General features: G+C 39.2%; 3 protein-coding genes and 1 long non-coding RNA gene across 4 annotated transcripts; all 4 read left to right on the top strand.

Moving 5' to 3' along the window:
• Positions 1-63: 63 nt before the first annotated feature.
• Positions 64-10464, top strand: LOC117299245. Its single transcript, XR_004520047.1, has 3 exons — positions 64-233; positions 3662-3767; positions 10295-10464. It is a non-coding gene; the product is annotated as an uncharacterized LOC117299245 (long non-coding RNA).
• On the top strand, positions 3877-5599 carry LOC117299239 (ficolin-2-like). Its single transcript, XM_033782718.1, has one exon. It carries the CDS (start codon positions 4133-4135, stop codon positions 5276-5278), a length of 1146 nt encoding a protein of 381 aa, XP_033638609.1. The 5' UTR covers positions 3877-4132; the 3' UTR covers positions 5279-5599.
• A 4334-nt stretch (positions 10465-14798) lies between the features above and the next one.
• LOC117299553 (veficolin-1-like) lies at positions 14799-15239 on the top strand. Its single transcript, XM_033783104.1, has one exon. It carries the CDS (start codon positions 14799-14801, stop codon positions 15237-15239), a length of 441 nt encoding a protein of 146 aa, XP_033638995.1.
• A 9702-nt stretch (positions 15240-24941) lies between these two features.
• Positions 24942-26938, top strand: LOC117299555 (ryncolin-1-like). Its single transcript, XM_033783106.1, has one exon. The coding sequence runs from the start codon at positions 24942-24944 to the stop codon at positions 25923-25925; it is 984 nt and encodes a 327-aa protein (XP_033638997.1). The 3' UTR covers positions 25926-26938.
• The last annotated feature ends 620 nt before the right edge of the window (positions 26939-27558 follow it).

Consider the following 27558-nt stretch of genomic DNA (forward strand, 5'->3'; position numbering starts at 1 on the left):
CAATAGGAGGCGAGGATTGTACATCAAGCCCATTAGATGCACCAAATACAGGTTGAAAGCAACACTACGTGTGTCAAGCAGGAATTGTCAACTGGACATGTCTTGTAAATTATGTATGTGGACACTATTATTTCAAAAAGGAATGAAAGTACAGCCTACGATATTTGAAGTGACACGACCTGTCATGTTGAGAATTGATCATGAAGGAGTTGTCGGAGAGAGAACTGACAGAGGTGAGTTTCTTTTTTTTCTCGTGTTGTTTTGAGGCTTGCTTTTTGTGTTCTTCAACAAGCTCGCCATCTTGTGTCTTGGTCCCTGTAGTATCCATGTGTGTATTCATGTACGACCCTGATAGCAACCAGCCTATTTTTTGTATTTACACGTTCGGTTGTGCTGTGGCATTGGGTTTCATACGTCGGGGAAAAGTTTCCTTATGGCGCCACCACTTTTTCTTCTTCTTCTTCCTCTTCCTTATAAAGTGCAGCCTTCAAAATGGTTGAAGATGTACGCACTGCGTGTGAGCGCATGTGTTGACTTAGGCAACAGGAATTTGTGTCAGGTGCAGGTAGAATTCGATATGAAATAATATCTAATTTACCTCAATGAGACATCCCTTTTTGTAAAAATGAGTAAACAAAAGTGGCGGCGCCATACGGAAAGTAAGGCGCAATAAAACTGGGTCCAGAAATAAGATACATTCAGGAAACAATGTTCTCCTTTGTTTTTGATCGTGAGCCTCAATTTAATTATATCTTTCGCGCGTTCGTGATTTATTTACACAACATTTACAATAGATAATGTTAAATTGTTTATCAGTAGAATTTTAAACAACTTTTAGACTAACCCTGTTGGTGCTTTACATTTCTACTTACAATGTTTATGAGTGAACATTCATTATTTTAGTTTTCGATAAATGAACTAAAGTCAGATGAAACCTCTTGAAATTAAATATTTTGTATCAGTTTTGTTAGGGGGTAGTTATTCATTGGTGATTATATCTTCATTAGCAATCAATTTGTTGTTGAGGCAGTCAAAAAATTACTTCGTACTACTTTAGATCTTATAGATGAGGTATAATAAGAAAAGAGAATTTTCTGTTGATAAAAAAGAGGGCGCTGTTTGACTTTATTTGCAGGTGTGTTATGTTATGCTGTTTGCCCCCCCCCCCTCCCGACCTCGCTGTTTGTCAGCCAAAACTAAATACATGTACATCCAATAATTGGTTTGTTGTTTTCTGTCCAACGAATTATACACTATTGTTTAACAATAGTGTAACATTCTTAACCCTCTGCCTGTGTTGAATTCCCATTATGGGGGACAAAATCTCCGGGGAACAAACTCAGAAACGACTTCATTTACAGATTGGGGTCAATGGTGCTTATTATAGTTACTCACAATATTGATAAAACACCCAGTCCCCGTGGTATGTGTTCCAAGTAGAGATACCAACATGCACAAAATCAGGCGTTGCATTTAGATGTGCGGTGACGTCAGCCAGCATGAAACCCTGACTCTGTCCCCCTTTGCCCACCGTGATAGCGCCCCCTATCCACTCAACCCAGAAGGGCCGATATTCATCACTAGAGACCAGTCCATCTTCATTGTGTGAGAACAGGAAAGTGGATGACGGGCATCCGTCATAGCATGCCCCAATCCCGGCATTCATTTCCCCTGGACCGGATGATCCTACTCCTGAAAATAGTAATAAATGGAAGAGCCTTTAAAGGCAGTGGACACTATTGGTAATTGCTCAAAATAATTATTAGCATAAAACCTTTCTTGGTGACGAGTAATGGGGAGAGGTTGATGGTATAAAACATTGTGAAAAACGGCTCCCTCTGAAGTGCCATAGTTTTCGGGAAAAAAATAATTTTCCACGAATTTGAATTCAAGACCTCAGATTTAGAACTTGAGGTCTCGAAATCAACCATCGAAACGTACACAACTTCGTGTGGCAATGTTGTTGATTTCTTTCATTATTAGTATCCCGCAACTTCGATGACCGATTGAGCTCAAAATGTCACTGGTTTGTTATTTTATGCATATGTTGAGATACATATGTTTTTGAAAGAATAGAAATAATGTTGAATTGAGTTGAAAGTACATTCACGGTGCACTTGTCAATGACAGCACTAATGACGAAAACAAATGAACTGACCCAATCAACTCCGGAGGAACATTAGCTCTTGCCAACACGACGCTCATTTTGTAAACACAAAAAACTAATCTTCTTTCATCATGATGATACCGCCAAACACTAATGACTTGGAGTTTAAAGGCACTGGACACTATTGGTAATTGTCAAATACCAGTATTCTCACGTAACTGCATAAGATAACAAACCTGTGAACATTTGGGCTCAATCGGTTATCGAAGTTGCGAGAAAATGATGAAAGAAAAAACACCCTTGTTGGACGAATTTGTGTGCTTTCAGATAGGAATAAAAGACTTCTAGCTAGAAAGTCTTGTATTATTTTAGAGGGAGTCGTTTGCCACAATGTTTTATAATATCAACAGCTCTCCAATGCTCGTTACCAAGTCAGTTTTTAAGTTGTTTTAAGTAATTACCAAACGTGTACCTTCCCTTTATAGACACTGAACACTAATAGTAATTGTCAAAGACCAGTATTCTCACGTGGTGTATCCCAATTGCATAAGATAACTAACCTGTGAAAATTTTGGCTCAATCTGGCAGATTTTGTGCTTACTGTGCATTTTCTATTTCATAGCACTGCTAACCGTAAGCACACGAAAGGCATGCTAACCTTCCGGTGCTCACCGCACGAAAATGACGTCACAATGCAAATCTACGGTAAACACGCAATATGGCCGCCCAATTTTTCTGCTAACCTGTGGAATACGCTAAGGCTTAAGCATTTTTTTCTGCTACAGTAAGCACGCAAATTTGCTTACCGTTAAGCAGCGCTATGAAATTGGGCCCTGACAGCTGCTTAAGCAAAAAAAATTTGCTTAAGCAAAAAAATCATTGCTTAGTAAAATCAAATTACCGGCCAAGACTCCACTCAATATTGTTATGCTAAGTAAACAACAGCTAAATACTAGTCATAAGCAATGTATATGGCATGAAATGTTGGCCAGTAACATGTGTAAAATAAGCGAGCTATGTTCGTGCTTAAGCATACTTTTTGCTTAAGCAGCTCTATGAAATTGTGCCCAGGTCTTGGCCATGGTGCCTCTTAAGTAGTTTTCCACAGCTTCAAGGCTTCGCAATGGAAATGAAATGGAAATGGCCTTGCCCTTTCAAGATAAATGAGTTGGGGTGGTTCTGTAAAAAAAAACACGTTGGTTTCAACTCGACGTTTCGCTCAGTAAATCGTCTTCTAAAGGAATAAAAAAAGAAAAAAGACGATCTGAAAAGTCATATTTGTTGAGAAATAAAGTAATCACCCATTTTGGAGTTTATCGCTCTCAGTGAGCGTTTTATTAATTTTTATTTTTGCATCGATGTCATGCAAACTGTGTACTTGGTATCAGCTTTTCACTTTTTCTCGTGACCCAGATGGCCGATCGACCTCAAACCTCTACAGGTTTTTCAGTTAATGTATGGTGGATTACATAAAGTGCTTACACTGTCATTAGCAATTTTTTTTTTTTTTTTGGCAAAAACTACTGCTGTAATGTTCCTTTAAATGAACTACAGGTTGTTAGGAGAAGGATAACAACTAAAATGGCTGCCGTGAGAAAACGGAAAGGACTTCTGAGAAGCTGTCTTCTAATATGTTTGATGACCAGTCTTCCGATTGGGGGTGGGTAACAAAAAATATAACTTAAAGACAGTGGACACCTTTGGTAATTATCAAAGACCAAATAATGCCAGAGATTTGCTATTTATTTATAGTTTCTTCTTATTTCACAAGTTTGTTATTATGTGCATAATATGTTTATATCTACAAGTTAGAAGACTGGCCTTTGACAATTACCAATAGTGTCCGGGTATTTAAATAATCGGTAGGTCTCATGTCTTATGAAAGGCACCATTGTTTTCTACGCTTTTGTCACCAAATAACTATTCGCCATACAACTTGTCGCCAAGCTTATTATTATTATTTGGTGCTGTTTTGTTTTAATATCTCGTTGCTGTGGAAACGGTGACGTCATTGGGTGGAGCTGAATGCATGCAATTGCTTGCGAGCAAAGATTTGCTTCATTTGATCTGGGAGACTATAGTAACAACAAACTGCAGTATCGGGACAGTTTTCCACCTACAGTTAATCGGGACAAAAACATTTTCTCTCAGGTACATTTTCGAAAAGAAAATCTTCAAACATTCATCATGGAAGCTACGATCATTATAATATTGGCTCTTAGTTTGATGGTACAAATCGACCAGAGTGCAAGTCAACAACGGTTCATCGAAACACTCTACTTGGCTGAAAACCGAGCCTTACTTAATCATGGGTTTCAGTGGAAGACTGTATCTTCTCCTGTGATCTGTGGGCGAGACTGCTCTATGGATCCACAGTGTGTATCATTCAACTATCACATCATAAGAGGTATCTGTGTGTTGAATGATGCCAGCAGAGCTCACAGCCCTGATGACTTTGTTGCGAGTGAAGGGAGTGCCTACTATGATAACAACTTGGACACTTCTTCATTTTCACTACCCAGCACTAGTAGTTGTCTGGAGTTGTATCAAGCTGGTTACCGCATTAATGGTTTATACACCATCTTTCCTACAAGTCTGACCACCAGTGGGTTACAGGTTTACTGTGATATGGAGACAGATGGAGGCGGCTGGATCGTGTTCCAGAGGAGACAAGATGGCTCTGTTGACTTTTATCGTAACTGGGCCGAATACCAATCTGGGTTTGGTGATCTGCAGAGTGAGTTCTGGTTGGGGAATGATATCATGCGTGACCTTACTGGGTCAGGTCAATGGCGACTCAGAGTAGATATGGAAGATTGGGAGTCCAACACAGCTTGGGCTTCTTATGATGAGTTCAGTGTTACCGGTAACAAGTACACTCTCCAGGTTGGTTCATATGATGCTCAGAGCACAGCAGGTGATGCAATGACATATCATAATGGATTACCATTCACAACAAAGGATCAGGATAATGATGCAAGGTCTGGTTACAATTGGGCCAAGCATCATGAAGGTGCCTGGTGGTTTCATTGCTGCTTTGCTGCTCATCTGAACGGTAAATACTATCCACAGGGAGAGGTGTCATATGGACTGGGAATACAATGGTACGAGTGGAAAGGACATAACTACTCCCTGAAGAAATGCAGCATGAAAATACGGCAAGTTTTGTAACTATCAACCCATTGACCAAGGACAGGGAATAAAATGGAATGACAGGAGTGGGGATTATTAATTACTCCCTCAAATAATGCAGCATGAAAATACGACAACTTAAACTCTAACCTTGGGTTTACGGGACAAGAATGATTGACTTGTTGAACTGGAAAGGTTATTTTTGCTGCAGCTGAGAAATGCCCCGAGATTCTCCTTACGAACACAGAGATCAACAACACATCTACGGTATTATTTTTAATCGCGTTTAACATTATCAATGGGTTTGTTTTTCAGGAAGAAAAAAATGTTATCAAAAACTGCAACAAAAACAAATTCATATAAAGTCAACGTGGAAAGATGAACTTAAAAATCAAAAGGCTAAAATGTCTTTGACAAAGGAACTGCCAACTGTTTGTTGGTGGTAAAAGGGACAATACGAAGACTTTCACAGTGGTATATTTTTATAACCATCATTCTAAAGTTGATTTCCATTCAGTATACAAACATCGGTAATATAAATTCATTAGATATTAGATATGGACTGTTTGACTATTGCAGTGGGATAAAAAGTTATCACATATTGTAGAATGTTCTTCACTGTAATTTTGACATTTTATGATCATAGTAGCATAGTGTTGTGATTTGTGTTGTGAAGCAAACTTTAAGCAAATGTGCCTTTAAGCAAATGGTCCAATGAAGTAGTATTTAAAATTGTCAAAGTGTCGATAAATGTATTTTTGTAAACATTTTTTTAACAAAACATTGCAGTGTCTTTGCCGTGCGATCACACGGCAACGACACTGCCGGTTTTAAACGGCCGTTTAAGAACTCGTCGCTACCCTTTTATTCCCTTCGTTATAATACAAAACATATCTGTGCGTACAAATATTGTGTAATTGTTTAGGTGCACAACAGCCGTTGGTAGTAGAGTGGTTCACAGTGGTACTTCAGTGCTGTTATTGGTAGGACTTATAGAATTTAATTATTTACATTTTAAAACATTAATGTTAACTATTGTGGAATGTTGAGAAGAGAATGAGAAAAACAGATTGTTGTAGTCCCACATACATTGCATGAAAATACTGATTGTTAAAGCGCCTTGAGTGTCAATGAGTGGCGCATATGAGCACTATAAGAAACCAATATTATCATAAGAAATGATAAGAAACCGTCAACAAGATTTCCTAGATTGTTTTAGCGCTCTGTTAGAAAAAAACAACACCTGCAAACGACGCTTCATTGAGCACTCCCTTTACACGGTCATTCTAATTCAATAGCAATTCCAACTGTGTACACATTCAACGGAATAAATAACTCAACGCTAACCCAATGAAACACGTATCCGGATCCCGCTAATAATCAAATCAGTCGAGATACGTCTGCACTTTTTCCGCCAAAATTGCTTCATTATGGCGGGAACTGATCCCCATCGCAGAGTGTCAGATGTTTATACTGTACAATAGGGGGCGCTCTAATTTGTTGCAGGAGGCGTGTCCAACGGCACTTCCGTATCTTGATATGATAATCGACTCAGCAAATTTTCAGTTAATTTGCGAGAACGCATAGATAAAAACGTTGCCTGAACTTCAGACGTACGGGCAACTAAACATTTTCAAAATAAATGCAATGCTATCATCGTTTGTTTACCGATTCTTATCGTGCATTAAATTTGTTTCCCTTTAAACATAACAACAATTTTCCGTAAACTTGAACTCTCACAATCGTTTTGATTTATTAGAATTCCCCCCCCCCTAACAAAACCTTCACCCATTGTGCAGAAGTGACACCCCCCCCCCCAATCTTGCTCAATGTGTGCTCTGACCTGTGTCCCTAAAATCCTACAAGGAATTCCTGAAATTCCCAGAACACAATAGACAAACAATAGGAGGCGAGGGTTGTACATCAAGCCCATAGATGCACCAAATACAGGTTGAAAGCAACACTACGTGTGTCAAGCAGGAAATGTCAACTGGACATGTCGTGTAAATCATGTATGTGGACACTATTTTTAAAAGGGAATGAAAGTACAGCCTACGATATTTGAAGTGACACGACCTGTCATGTTGAGAATTGATCATGAAGGAATTGTCGGAGAGAGAACTGACAGAGGTGAGTTTCTTTTTTTTCTCGTGTTGTTTTGAGGCTTGCTTTTTGTGTTCTTCAATAAGCTCGCCATCTTGTGTCTTGGTCCCTGTAGTATCCATGTGTGTATTCATGTACGACCCTGATAGCAACCAGCCTATTTTTTTTATTTACACGTTCGGTTGTGCTGTGGCATTGGGTTTCATACGTCGGGGAAAAGTTTCCTTATGGCGCCACCACTTGTTCTTCTTCTTCTTCCTCTTCCTTATAAAGTGCAGCCTTCAAAATGGTTGAAGATGTACGCACTGCGTGTGAGCGCATGTGTTGACTTAGGCAACAGGAATTTGTGTCAGGTGCAGGTAGAATTCGATATGAAATAATATCTAATTTACCTCAATGAGACATCCCTTTTTGTAAAAATGAGTAAAAAAAAGTGGTGGCGCCATACGGAAAGTAAGGCGCAATAAAACTGGGTCCAGATACATTCAGGAAACAATGTTCTCCTTTGTTTTTGATCGTGAGCCTCAATTTAATTATATCTTTCGCGCGTTCGTGATTTATTTACACAACATTTACAATAGATAGTGCTAAATTGTTTATCAGTAGAATTTTAAACAACTTTAAGACTAACCCTGTTGGTGCTTTACATTTCTACTTACAATGTTTACGAGTGAACATTCATTATTTTAGTTTTCGATAAATGAACGAAAGTCAGATGAAACCTCTTGAAATTAAATATTTTGTATCAGTTTTGTTAGGGGTAGTTATTCATTGGTGATTATATCTTCATTAGCAATCAATTTGTTGTCGAGGCAGTCAAAAAATTACTTCGTACTACTTTAGATCTTATAGATGAGGTATAATAAGAAAAGAGAATTTTCTGTTGATAAAAAAGAGGGCGCTGTTTGACTTTATTTGCAGGTGTGTTATGTTATGCTGTTTGCCCCCCCCCCCCCCTCCCGACCTCGCTGTTTGTCAGCCAAAACTAAATACATGTACATCCAATAATTGGTTTGTTGTTTTCTGTCCAACGAATTATACACTATTGTTTAACAATAGTGTAACATTCTTAACCCTCTGCCTGTGTTGAATTCCCATTATGGGGAACAAAATCTCCGGGAAACAAACTCAGAAACGACTTCACTTACAGATTGGGGTCAATGGTGCTTATTATAGTTACTCACAATATTGATAAAACACCCAGTCCCCGTGGTATGTGCTCCAAGTAGAGATACCAACATGCACAAAATCAGGCATTGTATTTAGATGTGCGGTGACGTCAGCCAGCATGAAACCCTGACTCTGTCCCCCTTTGCCCACCGTGATAGCGCCCCCTATCCACTCGATCCAGAAGGGCCGATATTCATCACTAGAGGCCAGTCCATCTTCATTGTGTGAGAACAGGAAAGTGTGTGACGGGCATCCGTCATAGCATGCCCCAATCCCGGCATTCCTACTCCTGAAAATAGTAATAAATGGTACACAAGACCAGTATCAAAAGCTACTCAACTGTTGTTTATGTGAACAAGCACTTAAAGGCAGTAGACACTATTGGTAATTGCTCAAAATAATTATTAGCATAAAACCTTTCTTGGTGACGAGTAATGGGGAGAGGTTGATGGTATAAAACATTGTGAAAAACGGCTCCCTCTGAAGTGCCATAGTTTTCGAGAAAAAAATAATTTTCCACGAATTTGAATTCAAGACCTCAGATTTAGAACTTGAGGTCTCGAAATCAACCATCGAAACGTACACAACTTCGTGTGACAATGTTGTTGTTTTCTTCCATTGTTAGTATCTCGCAACTTCGATGACCGATTGAGCTCAACATTTCACAGGTTTGTTATTTTTATGCATATGTTGAGATACACCAACTGTGAAGGCTATAGTCTTTGACAATTACCAATAGTGTCCAGTGCCTTTAATATTATACCTGTCTAGCACTGAGTAAGGAATTTGAGAGAAAGATAAATATATAAACTTGTGGCAGGGGATTCTGTGGTGTCCCCCCCCCCGCCTTTCCCCTAGAGATTATGTGCCCCCCCCCCCCCCAATATGGCGAACTGTATACAAACTACTTCAGATAGCGGCATCTTTTGAATCATCATCCTTCAGCCCATATTAATTTCCCACTATAGGGGACAGACTTCACTTGAACAAAGGCACTGGACACCTTTGGTAATTGTCAAAGACCGGTATCCTCACTTGGTGTATGCTAGCCCTATACATGACTCTTCCTATGTTGCTGTACACAGATAATGTAGTATAATACGAAAGTGTAAGGCCGCCAGGGCTTGGCGTATCCCAACTTTATGCATAAGGTTACACAATAATCTGGGGTGGATTTCACAAAGGTAGTCCTAACTTAGGACTAGTCCTAGACAATGCTAAGAGATAGGACCAGTCCTAAGTAAGGATGAGTTACTGGTCCTAACTTAGGACCAGTCCTATCTCTTAGCATTGCTTAGGACTAGTCCTAAGTTAGGACTACCTTTGTGAAATCCACCCCTGTACAAATTAGGACTCAATTGGTCAAAGGAATAATGAAAGAAGAAAACAAACACCATCTGGTGCACATTAATGTGTGTGCTTTAAGATACCTAAAATAGGCTTCAGGCCTGAAGAATTTTACGTTTGAGAGAGAAATTACCTCCTCAAAAAATACGTTACTTCGGGGAGCCATTTCTCAGAATGTTTTAAACTATCAACAGCTCTCCATTGCTCATCACCAAGTAAGTTTTTTAAGCTAAAACATTATTTTGAGTAATTACCAATAGTGTCCACTGCCTTTAAACTATCAACAGCTCTCCATTGCTCATCACCAAGTAAGTTTTTTAAGCTAAAACATTATTTTGAGTAATTACAAATAGTGTCCAGTGCCCTTAAGAAACCACTAGTATTAGTATTATTATACACATTTTTGGTACTTTTTTCTCACCTATAACTATAAAGGCAAAACCGGATTGTTGAGTCCTGGCCAACCCGAGTGAAAGCACAACATGGCCGGTCGCTTTCACTTTGAAGTTTATCCGGAACTTGAAGGAGGTGCTCAGAGGCTTCAGGATGAATCTAAAACTGTTTGGTTTCGGCTCGGTGGCGAAGGAGCAAGCTAAAGATATTAAAGGTAAAATTAAATATATCAATAAGATGACGAGTTGTCCTAACCTTTTAGCACCAAGTCTACTTTCTATGTATAATGTATCGACGTGTCTTAATAATCTGTATCACAAAGTCGCCTGAATGATTTTTTCACAAAAATATGACAACTCCTGGAGCTCTTTAGCATAAATCAAAATTAAAACTTACGTGTAGTTCGGCAAGCGTTTCTAAAAGGCTCGAAGGTGCCGTCTACCAACGATAAAACACATTAAAGGGTACCAATATTAAAATGGAGAATGCACACAAAAGTATGACAATCAATAGAGTTTACAACTCCCAGCTCTGTACCAGCCATTCAAACAAAAACTTACGCGTCGTTCGGCAAGCGTTTCTGAAAGCCTCAACGGTTTGATCACCCAAAGACGCGGGGTCCTGCCGGTCTACGGTCCGGACGAGTACACCGCACGAGGCTGCCGTAACCCACAGCACTGCAAAGTACACGGCGAGACACAAAGTCAAAGCAATGGGTTTGGTAACCATGTAACCGTTTGTAGTAACCATGATGCTTTAAACTCGTAAGTCAACCCTGCGGTGCCCAAAATCAAAAAGTGGGTTATTTGAGGCGCTCTCTGTCGCTGCAAAACCAACTTCTTGGTGTCGTCGATATGTTGCACTGATTGAGTATGTAGCTCTATTGCGTTCGACCATGAAGCTATTTATGATTCCACTCAATAAAGTTACCTTGTTGTTGAATTTGTTCCCAATTATCAGTTTGTTAAAGGCGCAGTCGCCATATCATGTTGACTCTATAAACCGGCTCTTTTTCAGAGCCAGCACTACTCACAAGCATTCAGACACAAAAAAAACAATAATTGTTTGTATACGCACAATCCTTGATAGTACCTTTAAGTCAACAACCTCGTATTAATTACTTGTTGTCCTCCAGCCCTTGCTCTACGAGGATCCAAGCTGATCGATGAAACTTGAGGACACTGCGTACGAGGTTGACATTGTTTCATATACTTCCCTCTCTACATTTTAAGTCAATATTGCCAAGGCATATTTGAATATAATTTGTTCCGTAAAGACTGTCGACCTTTTCTGTCGTATACACCGTGTGCAACAGTAATATAGAAACGATGATTACCATTCGACGAAATGGGTGTCAGACTAATTCCTCCCCAGACCTCTAATGTTGGCCATTGGGGGAAAGAAACAAATTCCAAAAATTCAAAAACCAAGGCAAACAAACAAACAAACAAACATTCCGAACCCTTCTGGTGGCCAATAGGGGAGGTAATATACAAACAAAAGCAAACAAACAGACAAGCAAAGTGTCTGAGGCCTATGGGCAGCCATTGGGGGACATACGTAAACAAAAGCAAATAAACAAAGCAAAGGAACTAAACAGGTATAAAGTATTGCCATTGACTTTACCCAAGCGTATCTAAGATATCAACTTTCATTCGGATGTTACTTTTTTTTCTCCAAACACATGATATTGTGAGGGTTTCCTCCGACCGCTTAGGGCGTCTAATAACTGGGCAACAACAGTAGCTCAAAGGTTTCCATTTTTAGTTAATTAAGCGTTGTTGTTGTTTGTTAGTAAATGGAAGAGCCTTTAAAGGCAGTGGACACTTAGTAATTGCTCAAAATAATTATTAGCATAAAACCTTTCTTGGTGACGAGTTATGGGGAGAGGTTGATGGTATAAAACATTGTGAAAAACGGCTCCCTCTGAAGTGCCATAGTTTTCGAGAAAGAAGTAATTTTTCCACGAATTCAAGACCTCAGATTTAGAACTTGAGGTCTCGAAATCAACCATCGAAACGTACACAACTTCGTGTGACAATGTTGTTGTTTTCTTTCACTATTAGTATCCCGCAACTTCGATGACCGATTGAGCTCAAAATGTCACTGGTTTGTTATTTTATGCATATGTTCAGATACATATGTTTTTGAAAGAATAGAAATAATGTTGAATTGAGTTGAAAGTACATTCACGGTGCACTTGTCAATGACAGCGCTAATGACGAAAACAAATGAACTGACCCAATCAACAACCGGAGGAACATTAGCTCTTGCCAACACGACGCTCATTTCGTAAACACAAAAAAACTAATCTTCTTTCATCATGATGATACCGCCAAACACTAATGACTTGGAGTTTAAAGGCACTGGACACTATTGGTAATTGTCAAATACCAGTATTCTCACGTAACTGCATAAGATAACAAACCTGTGAACATTTGGGCTCAATCGGTTATCGAAGTTGCGAGAAAATGATGAAAGAAAAAACTCCCTTGTTGGACGAATTTGTGTGCTTTCAGATAGGAATAAAAGACTTCTAGCTAGAAAGTCTTGTATTATTTTAGAGGGAGTCGTTTGCCACAATGTTTTATAATATCAACAGCTCTCCAATGCTCGTTACCAAGTCAGTTTTTAAGTTGTTTTAAGTAATTACCAAACGTGTACCTTCCCTTTATAGACACTGAACACTATAGAATTGTCAAAGACCGGTATTCTCACGTGGTGTATCCCAATTGCATAAGATAACTAACCTGTGAAAATTTTGGCTCAATCTGGCAGATTTTGTGCTTACTGTGCATTTTCTATTTCATAGCACTGCTAATCGTAAGCACACGAAAGGCATGCTAACCTTCCGGTGCTCACCGCACGAAAATGACGTCACAATGCAAATCTACGGTAAACACGCAATATGGCCGCCCAATTTTTCTGCTAACCTGTGGAATACGCTAAGGCTTAAGCATTTTTTTCTGCTACAGTAAGCACGCAAATTTGCTTACCGTTAAGCTGCGCTATGAAATTGGGCCCTGACAGCTGCTTAAGCAAAAAAAATTTGCTTAAGCAAAAAAATCATTGCTTAGTAAAATCAAATTACCGGCCAAGACTCCACTCAATTGTTATGCTAAGTAAACAACAGCTAAATACTAGTCATAAGCAATGTATATGGCATGAAATGTTGGCCAGTAACATGTGTAAATAAGCGAGCTATGTTCGTGCTTAAGCATACTTTTTGCTTAAGCAGCTCTATGAAATTGTGCCCAGGTCTTGGCCATGGTGCCTCTTAAGTTGTTTTCCACAGCTTCAAGGCTTCGCAATGGAAATGAAATGGAAATGGCCTTGCCCTTTCAAGATAAATGAGTTGGGGTGGTTCTGTAAAAAAAAAGCACGTTGGTTTCAACTCGACGTTTCGCTCAGTAAATCGTCTTCTAAAGGAAAAAAAAAAGAAAAACGACGATCTGAAAAGTCATATTTGTTGAGAAATAAAGTAATCACCCATTTTGGAGTTTATCGCTCAGTGAGCGTTTTATTAATTTTTATTTTTGCATCGATGTCATGCAAACTGTGTACTTGTAATCGGCTTTTCACTTTTCTCGTGACCCAGATGGTCGATCGACCTCAAACCTCTACAGGTTTTTCAGTTAATGTATGGTGGATTACATAAAGTGCTTACACTGTCATTAGCAATTTTTTTTTTTTTTTTTTTGCAAAAAATACTGCTGTAATGTTCCTTTAAATGAACTACAGGTTGTTAGGAGAAGGATAACAACTAAAATGGCTGCCGTGAGAAAACGGAAAGGACTTCTGAGAAGCTGTCTTCTAATATGTTTGATGACCAGTCTTCCGATTAGGGGTGGGTAACAAAAAATATAACTTAAAGACAGTGGACACCTTTGGTAATTATCAAAGACCAAATAATGCCAGAGATTGCTATTTATTTATAGTTTCTTCTTATTTCACAAGTTTGTTATTATGTGCATAATATGTTTATATCTACAAGTTAGAAGACTGGCCTTTGACAATTACCAATAGTGTCCGGGTATTTAAATAATCGGTAGGTCTCATGTCTTATGAAAGGCACCATTGTTTTCTACGCTTTTGTCACCAAATAACTATTCGCCATACAACTTGTCGCCAAGCTTATTATTATTATTTGGTGCTGTTTTGTTTTAATATCTCGTTGCTGTGGAAACGGTGACGTCATTGGGTGGAGCTGAATGCATGCAATTGCTTGCGAGCAAAGATTGCTTCATTTGATCTGGGAGACTATAGTAACAACAAACTGCAGTATCGGGACGTTTCCACCTACAGTTAATCGGGACAAAAACATTTTCTCTCAGGTACATTTTCGAAAAGAAAATCTTCAAACATTCATCATGGAAGCTACGATCATTATAATATTGGCTCTTAGTTTTGATGGTACAAATCGACCAGAGTGCAAGTCAACAACGGTTCATCGAAACACTCTACTTGGCTGAAACCGAGCCTTACTAATCATGGGTTTCAGTGGAAGACTGTATCTTCTCCTGTGATCTGTGGGCGAGACTGCTCTATGGATCCACAGTGTGTATCATTTAACTATCACATCATAAGAGGTATCTGTGTGTTGAATGATGCCAGCAGAGCTCACAGCCCTGATGACTTTGTGGCGAGTGAAGGGAGTGCCTACTATGATAACAACTTGGACACTTCTTCATTTTCACTACCCAGCACTAGTAGTTGTCTGGAGTTGTATCAAGCTGGTTACCGCATTAATGGTTTATACACCATCTTTCCTACAAGTCTGACCACCAGTGGGTTACAGGTTTACTGTGATATGAAGACAGATGGAGGCGGCTGGATCGTGTTCCAGAGGAGACAAGATGGCTCTGTTGACTTTTATCGTAACTGGGCCGAATACCAATCTGGGTTTGGTGATCTGCAGAGTGAGTTCTGGTTGGGGAATGATATCATGCGTGACCTTACTGGTCAGGTCAATGGCGACTCAGAGTAGATATGGAAGATTGGGAGTCCAACACAGCTTGGGCTTCTTATGATGAGTTCAGTGTTACCGGTAACAAGTACACTCTCCAGGTTGGTTCATATGATGCTCAGAGCACAGCAGGTGATGCAATGACATATCATAATGGATTACCATTCACAACAAGGATCAGGATAATGATGCAAGGTCTGGTTACAATTGTGCCGAGCGTTATGAAGGTGCCTGGTGGTTAATGACTGCCTTCATTCTCATCTGAACGGTAAATATTATCCAAGCCAAGATGTCAGCCCATCACGGGGAATACAATGGTACGAGTGGAAAGGAGCTCACGACTCCCTGAAGAAATGCAGCATGAAAATACGGCAAGTTTTGTAACTATCAACCCATTGACCGGGGACAGGGAATAAAATGGAATGACTGGAGTGGGGATTATTAATTACTCCCTCAAATAATGCAGCATGAAAATACGACAACTTAAACTCTAACCTTGGGATTACGGGACAAGAATGATTGACTTGTTGAACTGGAAAGGTTATTTTTGCTGCAGCTGAGAAATGCCCCAAGATTCTCCTTACGAACACAGAGATCAACAACACATCTACGGTATTATTTTTAATCGCGTTTAACATTATCAATGGGTTTGTTTTTAAGGAAGAAAAAAATGTTATCAAAAACTGCAACAAAAACAAATTCATATAAAGTCAACGTGGAAAGATGAACTTAAAATCAAAAGGCTAGAATGTCTTTGACAAAGGAACTGCCAACTGTTTGTTGGTGGTAAAAGGGACAATACGAAGACTTTCACAGCGGTATATTTTTATAACCATCATTCTAAAGTTGATTTCCATTCAGTATACAAACATCGGTAATATAAATTCATTAAATATTAGATATGGACTGTTTGACTATTGCAGTGGGATAAAAAGTTATCACATATTGTAGAATGTTCTTCACTGTAATTTTGACATTTTATGATCATAGTAGCATAGTGTTGTGATTTGTGTTGTGAAGCAAACTTTAAGCAAAATGTGCCTTTAAGCAAATGGTCCAATGAAGTAGTATTTAAAATTGTCAAGTGTCGATAATGTATTTTTGTAAACGTTTTTTAACAAAACATTGCAGTGTCTTTGCCGTGCGATCACACGGCAACGACACTGCCGGTTTTAAACGGCCGTTTAAGAACTCGTCGCTACCCTTTTATTCCCTTCGTTATAATACAAACATATCTGTGCGTACAAATATTGTGTAATTGTTTAGGTGCACAACAGCCGTTGGTAGTAGAGTGGTTCACAGTGGTACTTCAGTGCTGTATTGGTAGGACTTATAGAATTTAATTATTTACATTTTAAAACATTAATGTTAACTATTGTGGAATGTTGAGAAGAGAATTAGAAAAAACAGATTGTTGTAGTCCCACATACATTGCATGAAAATACTGATTGTTAAAGCGCCTTGAGTGTCAATGAGTGGCGCATATGAGCACTATAAGAAACCAATATTATCATAAGAAATGATAAGAAACCGTCAACAAGATTTCCTCGATTGTTTTAGCGCTCTGTTAGAAAAAAACAACACCTGCAAACGACGCTTCATTGAGCACTCCCTTTACACGGTCATTCTAATTCAATAGCAATTCTAACTGTGTACACATTCAACGGAATAAATAACTCAACGCTAACCCAATGAAACACGTATCCGGATCCCGCTAATAATCAAATCAGTCGAGATACGTCTGCACTTTTCCCGCCAAAATTGCTTCATTATGGCGGGAACTGATCCCCATCGCAGAGTGTCAGATGTTTATACTGATACAATAGGGGGCGCTCTAATTTGTGCAGGAGGCGTGTCCAACGGCACTTCCGTATCTTGATATGATAATTGACTCAGCAAATTTTCAGTTAATTTGCGAGAACGCATAGATATAAAACGTTGCCTGAACTTCAGACGTACGGGCAACTAAACATTTTCAAAATAAATGCAATGCTATCATCGTTTGTTTACCGATTCTTATCGGCATTAAATTTGTTTCCCTTTAAACATAACAACAATTTTCCGTAAACTTGAATTCTCACAATCGTTTTGATTTACTAGAATTCCCCCCCCTAACAAAACCTTCCACCCATTGTGCAGCAAGTGACACCCCCCCCCCCCAATCTTGCTCAATGTGTGCTCTGACCTGTGTCCCTAAAATCCTACAAGGAATTCCTGAAATTCCCAGAACACAATAGACAAACAATAGGAGGCGAGGGTTGTACATCAAGCCATAGATGCACCAAATACAGGTTGTGAAGAAAGCAACACTACGTGTGTCAAGCAAGGAAATGTCACTGGACCTGTCGTGTACATCATGTTGTGGACACTATTTTTAAAAGGGATGAAAGTACAGCCTACGATATTTGAAGTGACCACGACTGTCATGTTGAGAATTGATCATGACAGGAATTGTCGGAGAGAGAACTGACAGAGGTGAGTTTCTTTTTTTTCTCGTGTTGTTTTGAGGCTGATTTTTGTGTTCTTCAATAAGCTCGCCATCTTGTGTCTTGGTCCCCTGTAGTATCCATGTGTGTATTCATGTACGACCCTGATAGCAACCAGCCTATTTTTTTGTATTTACACGTTCGGTTGTGCTGTGGCATTGGGTTTCATACGTCGGGGGAACAGTTTCTTATGGCGCCACCACTTGTTCTTCTTCTTCTCCTCTTCCTTATAAAGTGCAGCCTTCAAAATGGTTTGAAGATGTACGCACTGCGTGTGAGCGCATGTGTTGACTAGGCAACAGGAATTTGTGTCAGGTGCAGGTAGAATTCGATATGAAATAATATCTAATTTACCTCAATGAGACATCCCTTTTTGTAAAAATGAGTAAAAAAAAGTGGTGGCGCCATACGGAAAGTAAGCGCAATAAAACTGGGTCCAGATACATTCAGGAAACAATGTTCTCCTTTGTTTTTGATCGTGAGCCTCAATTTATTATATCTTTCGCGCGTTCGTGATTTATTTACACAACATTTACAATAGATAGTGCTAAATTGTTTATCAGTAGAATTTTAAACAACTTTAAGACTAACCCTGTTGGTGCTTTACATTTCTACTTACATGTTTACGAGTGAACATTCATTATTTTAGTTTTCGATAAATGAACGAAAGTCAGATGAAACCTCTTGAAATTAAATATTTTGTATCAGTTTTGTTAGGGGTAGTTATTCATTGGTGATTATATCTTCATTAGCAATCAATTTGTTGTCGAGGCAGTCAAAAAATTACTTCGTACTACTTTAGATCTTATAGATGAGGTATAATAAGAAAAGAGAATTTTCTGTTGATAAAAAAGAGGGCGCTGTTTGACTTTATTTGCAGGTGTGTATGTTATGCTGTTTGCCCCCCCCCCCCCCTCCCGACCTCGCTGTTTGTCAGCCAAAACTAATACATGTACATCCAATAATTGGTTTGTTGTTTTCTGTCCAACGAATTATACACTATTGTTAACAATAGTGTAACATTCTTAACCCTCTGCCTGTGTTGAATTCCCATTATGGGGAACAAAATCTCCGGGAAACAAACTCAGAAACGACTTCACTTACAGATTGGGGTCAATGGTGCTTATTATAGTTACTCACAATATTGATAAAACACCCAGTCCCCGTGGTATGTGCTCCAAGTAGAGATACCAACATGCCAAAATCAGGCATTGTATTTAGATGTGCGGTGACGTCAGCCAGCATGAAACCCTGACTCTGTCCCCCTTTGCCCACCGTGATAGCGCCCCCTATCCACTCGATCCAGAAGGGCCGATATTCATCACTAGAGGCCAGTCCATCTTCATTGTGTGAGAACAGGAAAGTGTGTGACGGGCATCCGTCATAGCATGCCCCAATCCCGGCATTCCTACTCCTGAAAATAGTAATAAATGGTACACAAGACCAGTATCAAAAGCTACTCAACTGTTGTTTATGTGAACAAGCACTTAAAGGCAGTAGACACTATTGGTAATTGCTCAAAATAATTATTAGCATAAAACCTTTCTTGGTGACGAGTAATGGGGAGAGGTTGATGGTATAAAACATTGTGAAAAACGGCTCCCTCTGAAGTGCCATAGTTTTCGAGAAAAAAATAATTTTCCACGAATTTGAATTCAAGACCTCAGATTTAGAACTTGAGGTCTCGAAATCAACCATCGAAACGTACACAACTTCGTGTGACAATGTTGTTGTTTTCTTCCATTGTTAGTATCTCGCAACTTCGATGACCGATTGAGCTCAACATTTCACAGGTTTGTTATTTTTATGCATATGTTGAGATACACCAACTGTGAAGGCTATAGTCTTTGACAATTACCAGTAGTGTCCAGTGCCTTTAATATTATACCTGTCTAGCACTGAGTAAGGAATTTGAGAGAAATATAAATATATAAACTTGTGGCAGGGGATTCTGTGGTGTCCCCCCCCCCGCCTTTCCCCTAGAGATTATGTGCCCCCCCCCCCCCCAATATGGCGAACTGTATACAAACTACTTCAGATAGCGGCATCTTTTGAATCATCATCCTTCAGCCCATATTAATTTCCCACTATAGGGGAAAGACTTCACTTGAACAAAGGCACTGGACACCTTTGGTAATTGTCAAAGACCAGTATCCTCACTTGGTGTATGCTAGCCCTATACATGACTCTTCCTATGTTGCTGTACACAGATACTGTAGTATAATACGAAAGTGTAAGGCCGCCAGGGCTTGGCGTATCCCAACTTTATGCATAAGGTTACACAATAATCTGGGGTGGATTTCACAAAGGTAGTCCTAACTTAGGACTAGTCCTAGACAATGCTAAGAGATAGGACCAGTCCTAAGTAAGGATGAGTTACTGGTCCTAACTTAGGACCAGTCCTATCTCTTAGCATTGCTTAGGACTAGTCCTAAGTTAGGACTACCTTTGTGAAATCCACCCCTGTACAAATTAGGACTCAATTGGTCAAAGGAATAATGAAAGAAGAAAACAAACACCATCTGGTGCACATTAATGTGTGTGCTTTAAGATACCTAAAATAGGCTTCAGGCCTGAAGAATTTTACGTTTGAGAGAGAAATTACCTCCTCAAAAAATACGTTACTTCGGGGAGCCATTTCTCAGAATGTTTTAAACTATCAACAGCTCTCCATTGCTCATCACCAAGTAAGTTTTTTAAGCTAAACATTATTTTGAGTAATTACCAATAGTGTCCACTGCCTTTAAACTATCAACAGCTCTCCATTGCTCATCACCAAGTAAGTTTTTTAAGCTAAAACATTATTTTGAGTAATTACAAATAGTGTCCAGTGCCCTTAAGAAACCACTAGTATTAGTATTATTATACACATTTTTGGTACTTTTTTCTCACCTATAACTATAAAGGCAAAACCGGATTGTTGAGTCCTGGCCAACCCGAGTGAAAGCACAACATGGCCGGTCGCTTTCACTTTGAAGTTTATCCGGAACTTGAAGGAGGTGCTCAGAGGCTTCAGGATGAATCTAAAACTGTTTGGTTTCGGCTCGGTGGCGAAGGAGCAAGCTAAAGATATTAAAGGTAAAATTAAATATATCAATAAGATGACGAGTTGTCCTAACCTTTTAGCACCAAGTCTACTTTCTATGTATAATGTATCGACGTGTCTTCATAATCTGTATCACAAAGTCGCCTGAATGATTTTTTCACAAAAATATGACAACTCCTGGAGCTCTTTAGCATAAATCAAATTAAAACTTACGTGTAGTTCGGCAAGCGTTTCTAAAAGGCTCGAAGGTGCCGTCTACCAACGATAAAACACATTAAAGGGTACCAATATTAAAATGGAGAATGCACACAAAAGTATGACAATCAATAGAGTTTACAACTCCCAGCTCTGTACCAGCCATTCAAACAAAAACTTACGCGTCGTTCGGCAAGCGTTTCTGAAAGCCTCAACGGTTTGATCACCCAAAGACGCGGGGTCCTGCCGGTCTACGGTCCGGACGAGTACACCGCACGAGGCTGCCGTAACCCACAGCACTGCAAAGTACACGGCGAGACACAAAGTCAAAGCAATGGGTTTGGTAACCATGTAACCGTTTGTAGTAACCATGATGCTTTAAACTCGTAAGTCAACCCTGCGGTGCCCAAAATCAAAAAGTGGGTTATTTGAGGCGCTCTCTGTCGCTGCAAAACCAACTTCTTGGTGTCGTCGATATGTTGCACTGATTGAGTATGTAGCTCTATTGCGTTCGACCATGAAGCTATTTATGATTCCACTCAATAAAGTTACCTTGTTGTTGAATTTGTTCCCAATTATCAGTTTGTTAAAGGCGCAGTCGCCATATCATGTTGACTCTATAAACCGGCTCTTTTTCAGAGCCAGCACTACTCACAAGCATTCAGACACAAAAAAAACAATAATTGTTTGTATACGCACAATCCTTGATAGTACCTTTAAGTCAACAACCTCGTATTAATTACTTGTTGTCCTCCAGCCCTTGCTCTACGAGGATCCAAGCTGATCGATGAAACTTGAGGACACTGCGTACGAGGTTGACATTGTTTCATATACTTCCCTCTCTACATTTTAAGTCAATATTGCCAAGGCATATTTGAATATAATTTGTTCCGTAAAGACTGTCGACCTTTTCTGTCGTATACACCGTGTGCAACAGTAATATAGAAACGATGATTACCATTCGACGAAATGGGTGTCAGACTAATTCCTCCCCAGACCTCTAATGTTGGCCATTGGGGGAAAGAAACAAATTCCAAAAATTCAAAAACCAAGGCAAACAAACAAACAAACAAACATTCCGAACCCTTCTGGTGGCCAATAGGGGGAGGTAATATACAAACAAAAGCAAACAAACAGACAAGCAAAGTGTCTGAGGCCTATGGGCAGCCATTGGGGGACATACGTAACAAAAGCAAATAAACAAAGCAAAGGAACTAAACAGGTATAAAGTATTGCCATTGACTTTACCCAAGCGTATCTAAGATATCAACTTTCATTCGGATGTTACTTTTTTTTCTCCAAACACATGATATTGTGAGGGTTTCCTCCGACCGCTTAGGGCGTCTAATAACTGGGCAACAACAGTAGCTCAAAGGTTTCCATTTTAGTTAATTAAGCGTTGTTGTTGTTTGTTAGTAAATGGAAGAGCCTTTAAAGGCAGTGGACACTTAGTAATTGCTCAAAATAATTATTAGCATAAAACCTTTCTTGGTGACGAGTTATGGGGAGAGGTTGATGGTATAAAACATTGTGAAAAACGGCTCCCTCTGAAGTGCCATAGTTTTCGAGAAAGAAGTAATTTTTCCACGAATTCAAGACCTCAGATTTAGAACTTGAGGTCTCGAAATCAACCATCGAAACGTACACAACTTCGTGTGACAATGTTGTTGTTTTCTTTCACTATTAGTATCCCGCAACTTCGATGACCGATTGAGCTCAAAATGTCACTGGTTTGTTATTTTATGCATATGTTCAGATACATATGTTTTTGAAAGAATAGAAATAATGTTGAATTGAGTTGAAAGTACATTCACGGTGCACTTGTCAATGACAGCGCTAATGACGAAAACAAATGAACTGACCCAATCAACAACCGGAGGAACATTAGCTCTTGCCAACACGACGCTCATTTCGTAAACACAAAAAAACTAATCTTCTTTCATCATGATGATACCGCCAAACACTAATGACTTGGAGTTTAAAGGCACTGGACACTATTGGTAATTGTCAAATACCAGTATTCTCACGTAACTGCATAAGATAACAAACCTGTGAACATTTGGGCTCAATCGGTTATCGAAGTTGCGAGAAAATGATGAAAGAAAAAACTCCCTTGTTGGACGAATTTGTGTGCTTTCAGATAGGAATAAAAGACTTCTAGCTAGAAAGTCTTGTATTATTTTAGAGGGAGTCGTTTGCCACAATGTTTTATAATATCAACAGCTCTCCAATGCTCGTTACCAAGTCAGTTTTTAAGTTGTTTTAAGTAATTACCAAACGTGTACCTTCCCTTTATAGACACTGAACACTATAGAATTGTCAAAGACCGGTATTCTCACGTGGTGTATCCCAATTGCATAAGATAACTAACCTGTGAAAATTTTGGCTCAATCTGGCAGATTTTGTGCTTACTGTGCATTTTCTATTTCATAGCACTGCTAATCGTAAGCACACGAAAGGCATGCTAACCTTCCGGTGCTCACCGCACGAAAATGACGTCACAATGCAAATCTACGGTAAACACGCAATATGGCCGCCCAATTTTTCTGCTAACCTGTGGAATACGCTAAGGCTTAAGCATTTTTTTCTGCTACAGTAAGCACGCAAATTTGCTTACCGTTAAGCTGCGCTATGAAATTGGGCCCTGACAGCTGCTTAAGCAAAAAAAATTTGCTTAAGCAAAAAAATCATTGCTTAGTAAAATCAAATTACCGGCCAAGACTCCACTCAATTGTTATGCTAAGTAAACAACAGCTAAATACTAGTCATAAGCAATGTATATGGCATGAAATGTTGGCCAGTAACATGTGTAAAATAAGCGAGCTATGTTCGTGCTTAAGCATACTTTTTGCTTAAGCAGCTCTATGAAATTGTGCCCAGGTCTTGGCCATGGTGCCTCTTAAGTTGTTTTCCACAGCTTCAAGGCTTCGCAATGGAAATGAAATGGAAATGGCCTTGCCCTTTCAAGATAAATGAGTTGGGGTGGTTCTGTAAAAAAAAAGCACGTTGGTTTCAACTCGACGTTTCGCTCAGTAAATCGTCTTCTAAAGGAAAAAAAAAGAAAAACGACGATCTGAAAAGTCATATTTGTTGAGAAATAAAGTAATCACCCATTTTGGAGTTTATCGCTCAGTGAGCGTTTTATTAATTTTTATTTTTGCATCGATGTCATGCAAACTGTGTACTTGTAATCGGCTTTTCACTTTTTCTCGTGACCCAGATGGTCGATCGACCTCAAACCTCTACAGGTTTTTCAGTTAATGTATGGTGGATTACATAAAGTGCTTACACTGTCATTAGCAATTTTTTTTTTTTTTTTTTTGCAAAAAATACTGCTGTAATGTTCCTTTAAATGAACTACAGGTTGTTAGGAGAAGGATAACAACTAAAATGGCTGCCGTGAGAAAACGGAAAGGACTTCTGAGAAGCTGTCTTCTAATATGTTTGATGACCAGTCTTCCGATTAGGGGTGGGTAACAAAAAATATAACTTAAAGACAGTGGACACCTTTGGTAATTATCAAAGACCAAATAATGCCAGAGATTTGCTATTTATTTATAGTTTCTTCTTATTTCACAAGTTTGTTATTATGTGCATAATATGTTTATATCTACAAGTTAGAAGACTGGCCTTTGACAATTACCAATAGTGTCCGGGTATTTAAATAATCGGTAGGTCTCATGTCTTATGAAAGGCACCATTGTTTTCTACGCTTTTGTCACCAAATAACTATTCGCCATACAACTTGTCGCCAAGCTTATTATTATTATTTGGTGCTGTTTTGTTTTAATATCTCGTTGCTGTGGAAACGGTGACGTCATTGGGTGGAGCTGAATGCATGCAATTGCTTGCGAGCAAAGATTTGCTTCATTTGATCTGGGAGACTATAGTAACAACAAACTGCAGTATCGGGACAGTTTTCCACCTACAGTTAATCGGGACAAAAACATTTTCTCTCAGGTACATTTTCGAAAAGAAAATCTTCAAACATTCATCATGGAAGCTACGATCATTATAATATTGGCTCTTAGTTTGATGGTACAAATCGACCAGAGTGCAAGTCAACAACGGTTCATCGAAACACTCTACTTGGCTGAAAACCGAGCCTTACTTAATCATGGGTTTCAGTGGAAGACTGTATCTTCTCCTGTGATCTGTGGGCGAGACTGCTCTATGGATCCACAGTGTGTATCATTTAACTATCACATCATAAGAGGTATCTGTGTGTTGAATGATGCCAGCAGAGCTCACAGCCCTGATGACTTTGTTGCGAGTGAAGGGAGTGCCTACTATGATAACAACTTGGACACTTCTTCATTTTCACTACCCAGCACTAGTAGTTGTCTGGAGTTGTATCAAGCTGGTTACCGCATTAATGGTTTATACACCATCTTTCCTACAAGTCTGACCACCAGTGGGTTACAGGTTTACTGTGATATGAAGACAGATGGAGGCGGCTGGATCGTGTTCCAGAGGAGACAAGATGGCTCTGTTGACTTTTATCGTAACTGGGCCGAATACCAATCTGGGTTTGGTGATCTGCAGAGTGAGTTCTGGTTGGGGAATGATATCATGCGTGACCTTACTGGGTCAGGTCAATGGCGACTCAGAGTAGATATGGAAGATTGGGAGTCCAACACAGCTTGGGCTTCTTATGATGAGTTCAGTGTTACCGGTAACAAGTACACTCTCCAGGTTGGTTCATATGATGCTCAGAGCACAGCAGGTGATGCAATGACATATCATAATGGATTACCATTCACAACAAAGGATCAGGATAATGATGCAAGGTCTGGTTACAATTGTGCCGAGCGTTATGAAGGTGCCTGGTGGTTTAATGACTGCCTTCATTCTCATCTGAACGGTAAATATTATCCAAGCCAAGATGTCAGCCCATCACGGGGAATACAATGGTACGAGTGGAAAGGAGCTCACGACTCCCTGAAGAAATGCAGCATGAAAATACGGCAAGTTTTGTAACTATCAACCCATTGACCGGGGACAGGGAATAAAATGGAATGACTGGAGTGGGGATTATTAATTACTCCCTCAAATAATGCAGCATGAAAATACGACAACTTAAACTCTAACCTTGGGATTACGGGACAAGAATGATTGACTTGTTGAACTGGAAAGGTTATTTTTGCTGCAGCTGAGAAATGCCCCAAGATTCTCCTTACGAACACAGAGATCAACAACACATCTACGGTATTATTTTTAATCGCGTTTAACATTATCAATGGGTTTGTTTTTAAGGAAGAAAAAAATGTTATCAAAAACTGCAACAAAAACAAATTCATATAAAGTCAACGTGGAAAGATGAACTTAAAAATCAAAAGGCTAGAATGTCTTTGACAAAGGAACTGCCAACTGTTTGTTGGTGGTAAAAGGGACAATACGAAGACTTTCACAGCGGTATATTTTTATAACCATCATTCTAAAGTTGATTTCCATTCAGTATACAAACATCGGTAATATAAATTCATTAAATATTAGATATGGACTGTTTGACTATTGCAGTGGGATAAAAAGTTATCACATATTGTAGAATGTTCTTCACTGTAATTTTGACATTTTATGATCATAGTAGCATAGTGTTGTGATTTGTGTTGTGAAGCAAACTTTAAGCAAAATGTGCCTTTAAGCAAATGGTCCAATGAAGTAGTATTTAAAATTGTCAAGTGTCGATAAATGTATTTTTGTAAACGTTTTTTTAACAAAACATTGCAGTGTCTTTGCCGTGCGATCACACGGCAACGACACTGCCGGTTTTAAACGGCCGTTTAAGAACTCGTCGCTACCCTTTTATTCCCTTCGTTATAATACAAAACATATCTGTGCGTACAAATATTGTGTAATTGTTTAGGTGCACAACAGCCGTTGGTAGTAGAGTGGTTCACAGTGGTACTTCAGTGCTGTTATTGGTAGGACTTATAGAATTTAATTATTTACATTTTAAAACATTAATGTTAACTATTGTGGAATGTTGAGAAGAGAATTAGAAAAACAGATTGTTGTAGTCCCACATACATTGCATGAAAATACTGATTGTTAAAGCGCCTTGAGTGTCAATGAGTGGCGCATATGAGCACTATAAGAAACCAATATTATCATAAGAAATGATAAGAAACCGTCAACAAGATTTCCTCGATTGTTTTAGCGCTCTGTTAGAAAAAAACAACACCTGCAAACGACGCTTCATTGAGCACTCCCTTTACACGGTCATTCTAATTCAATAGCAATTCTAACTGTGTACACATTCAACGGAATAAATAACTCAACGCTAACCCAATGAAACACGTATCCGGATCCCGCTAATAATCAAATCAGTCGAGATACGTCTGCACTTTTCCCGCCAAAATTGCTTCATTATGGCGGGAACTGATCCCCATCGCAGAGTGTCAGATGTTTATACTGTACAATAGGGGGCGCTCTAATTTGTTGCAGGAGGCGTGTCCAACGGCACTTCCGTATCTTGATATGATAATTGACTCAGCAAATTTTCAGTTAATTTGCGAGAACGCATAGATAAAAACGTTGCCTGAACTTCAGACGTACGGGCAACTAAACATTTTCAAAATAAATGCAATGCTATCATCGTTTGTTTACCGAT

This window comes from Asterias rubens, chromosome 14 (assembly GCF_902459465.1).
Source record: "Asterias rubens chromosome 14, eAstRub1.3, whole genome shotgun sequence".
Classification (NCBI taxonomy): Eukaryota; Metazoa; Echinodermata; class Asteroidea; order Forcipulatida; family Asteriidae; genus Asterias; species Asterias rubens.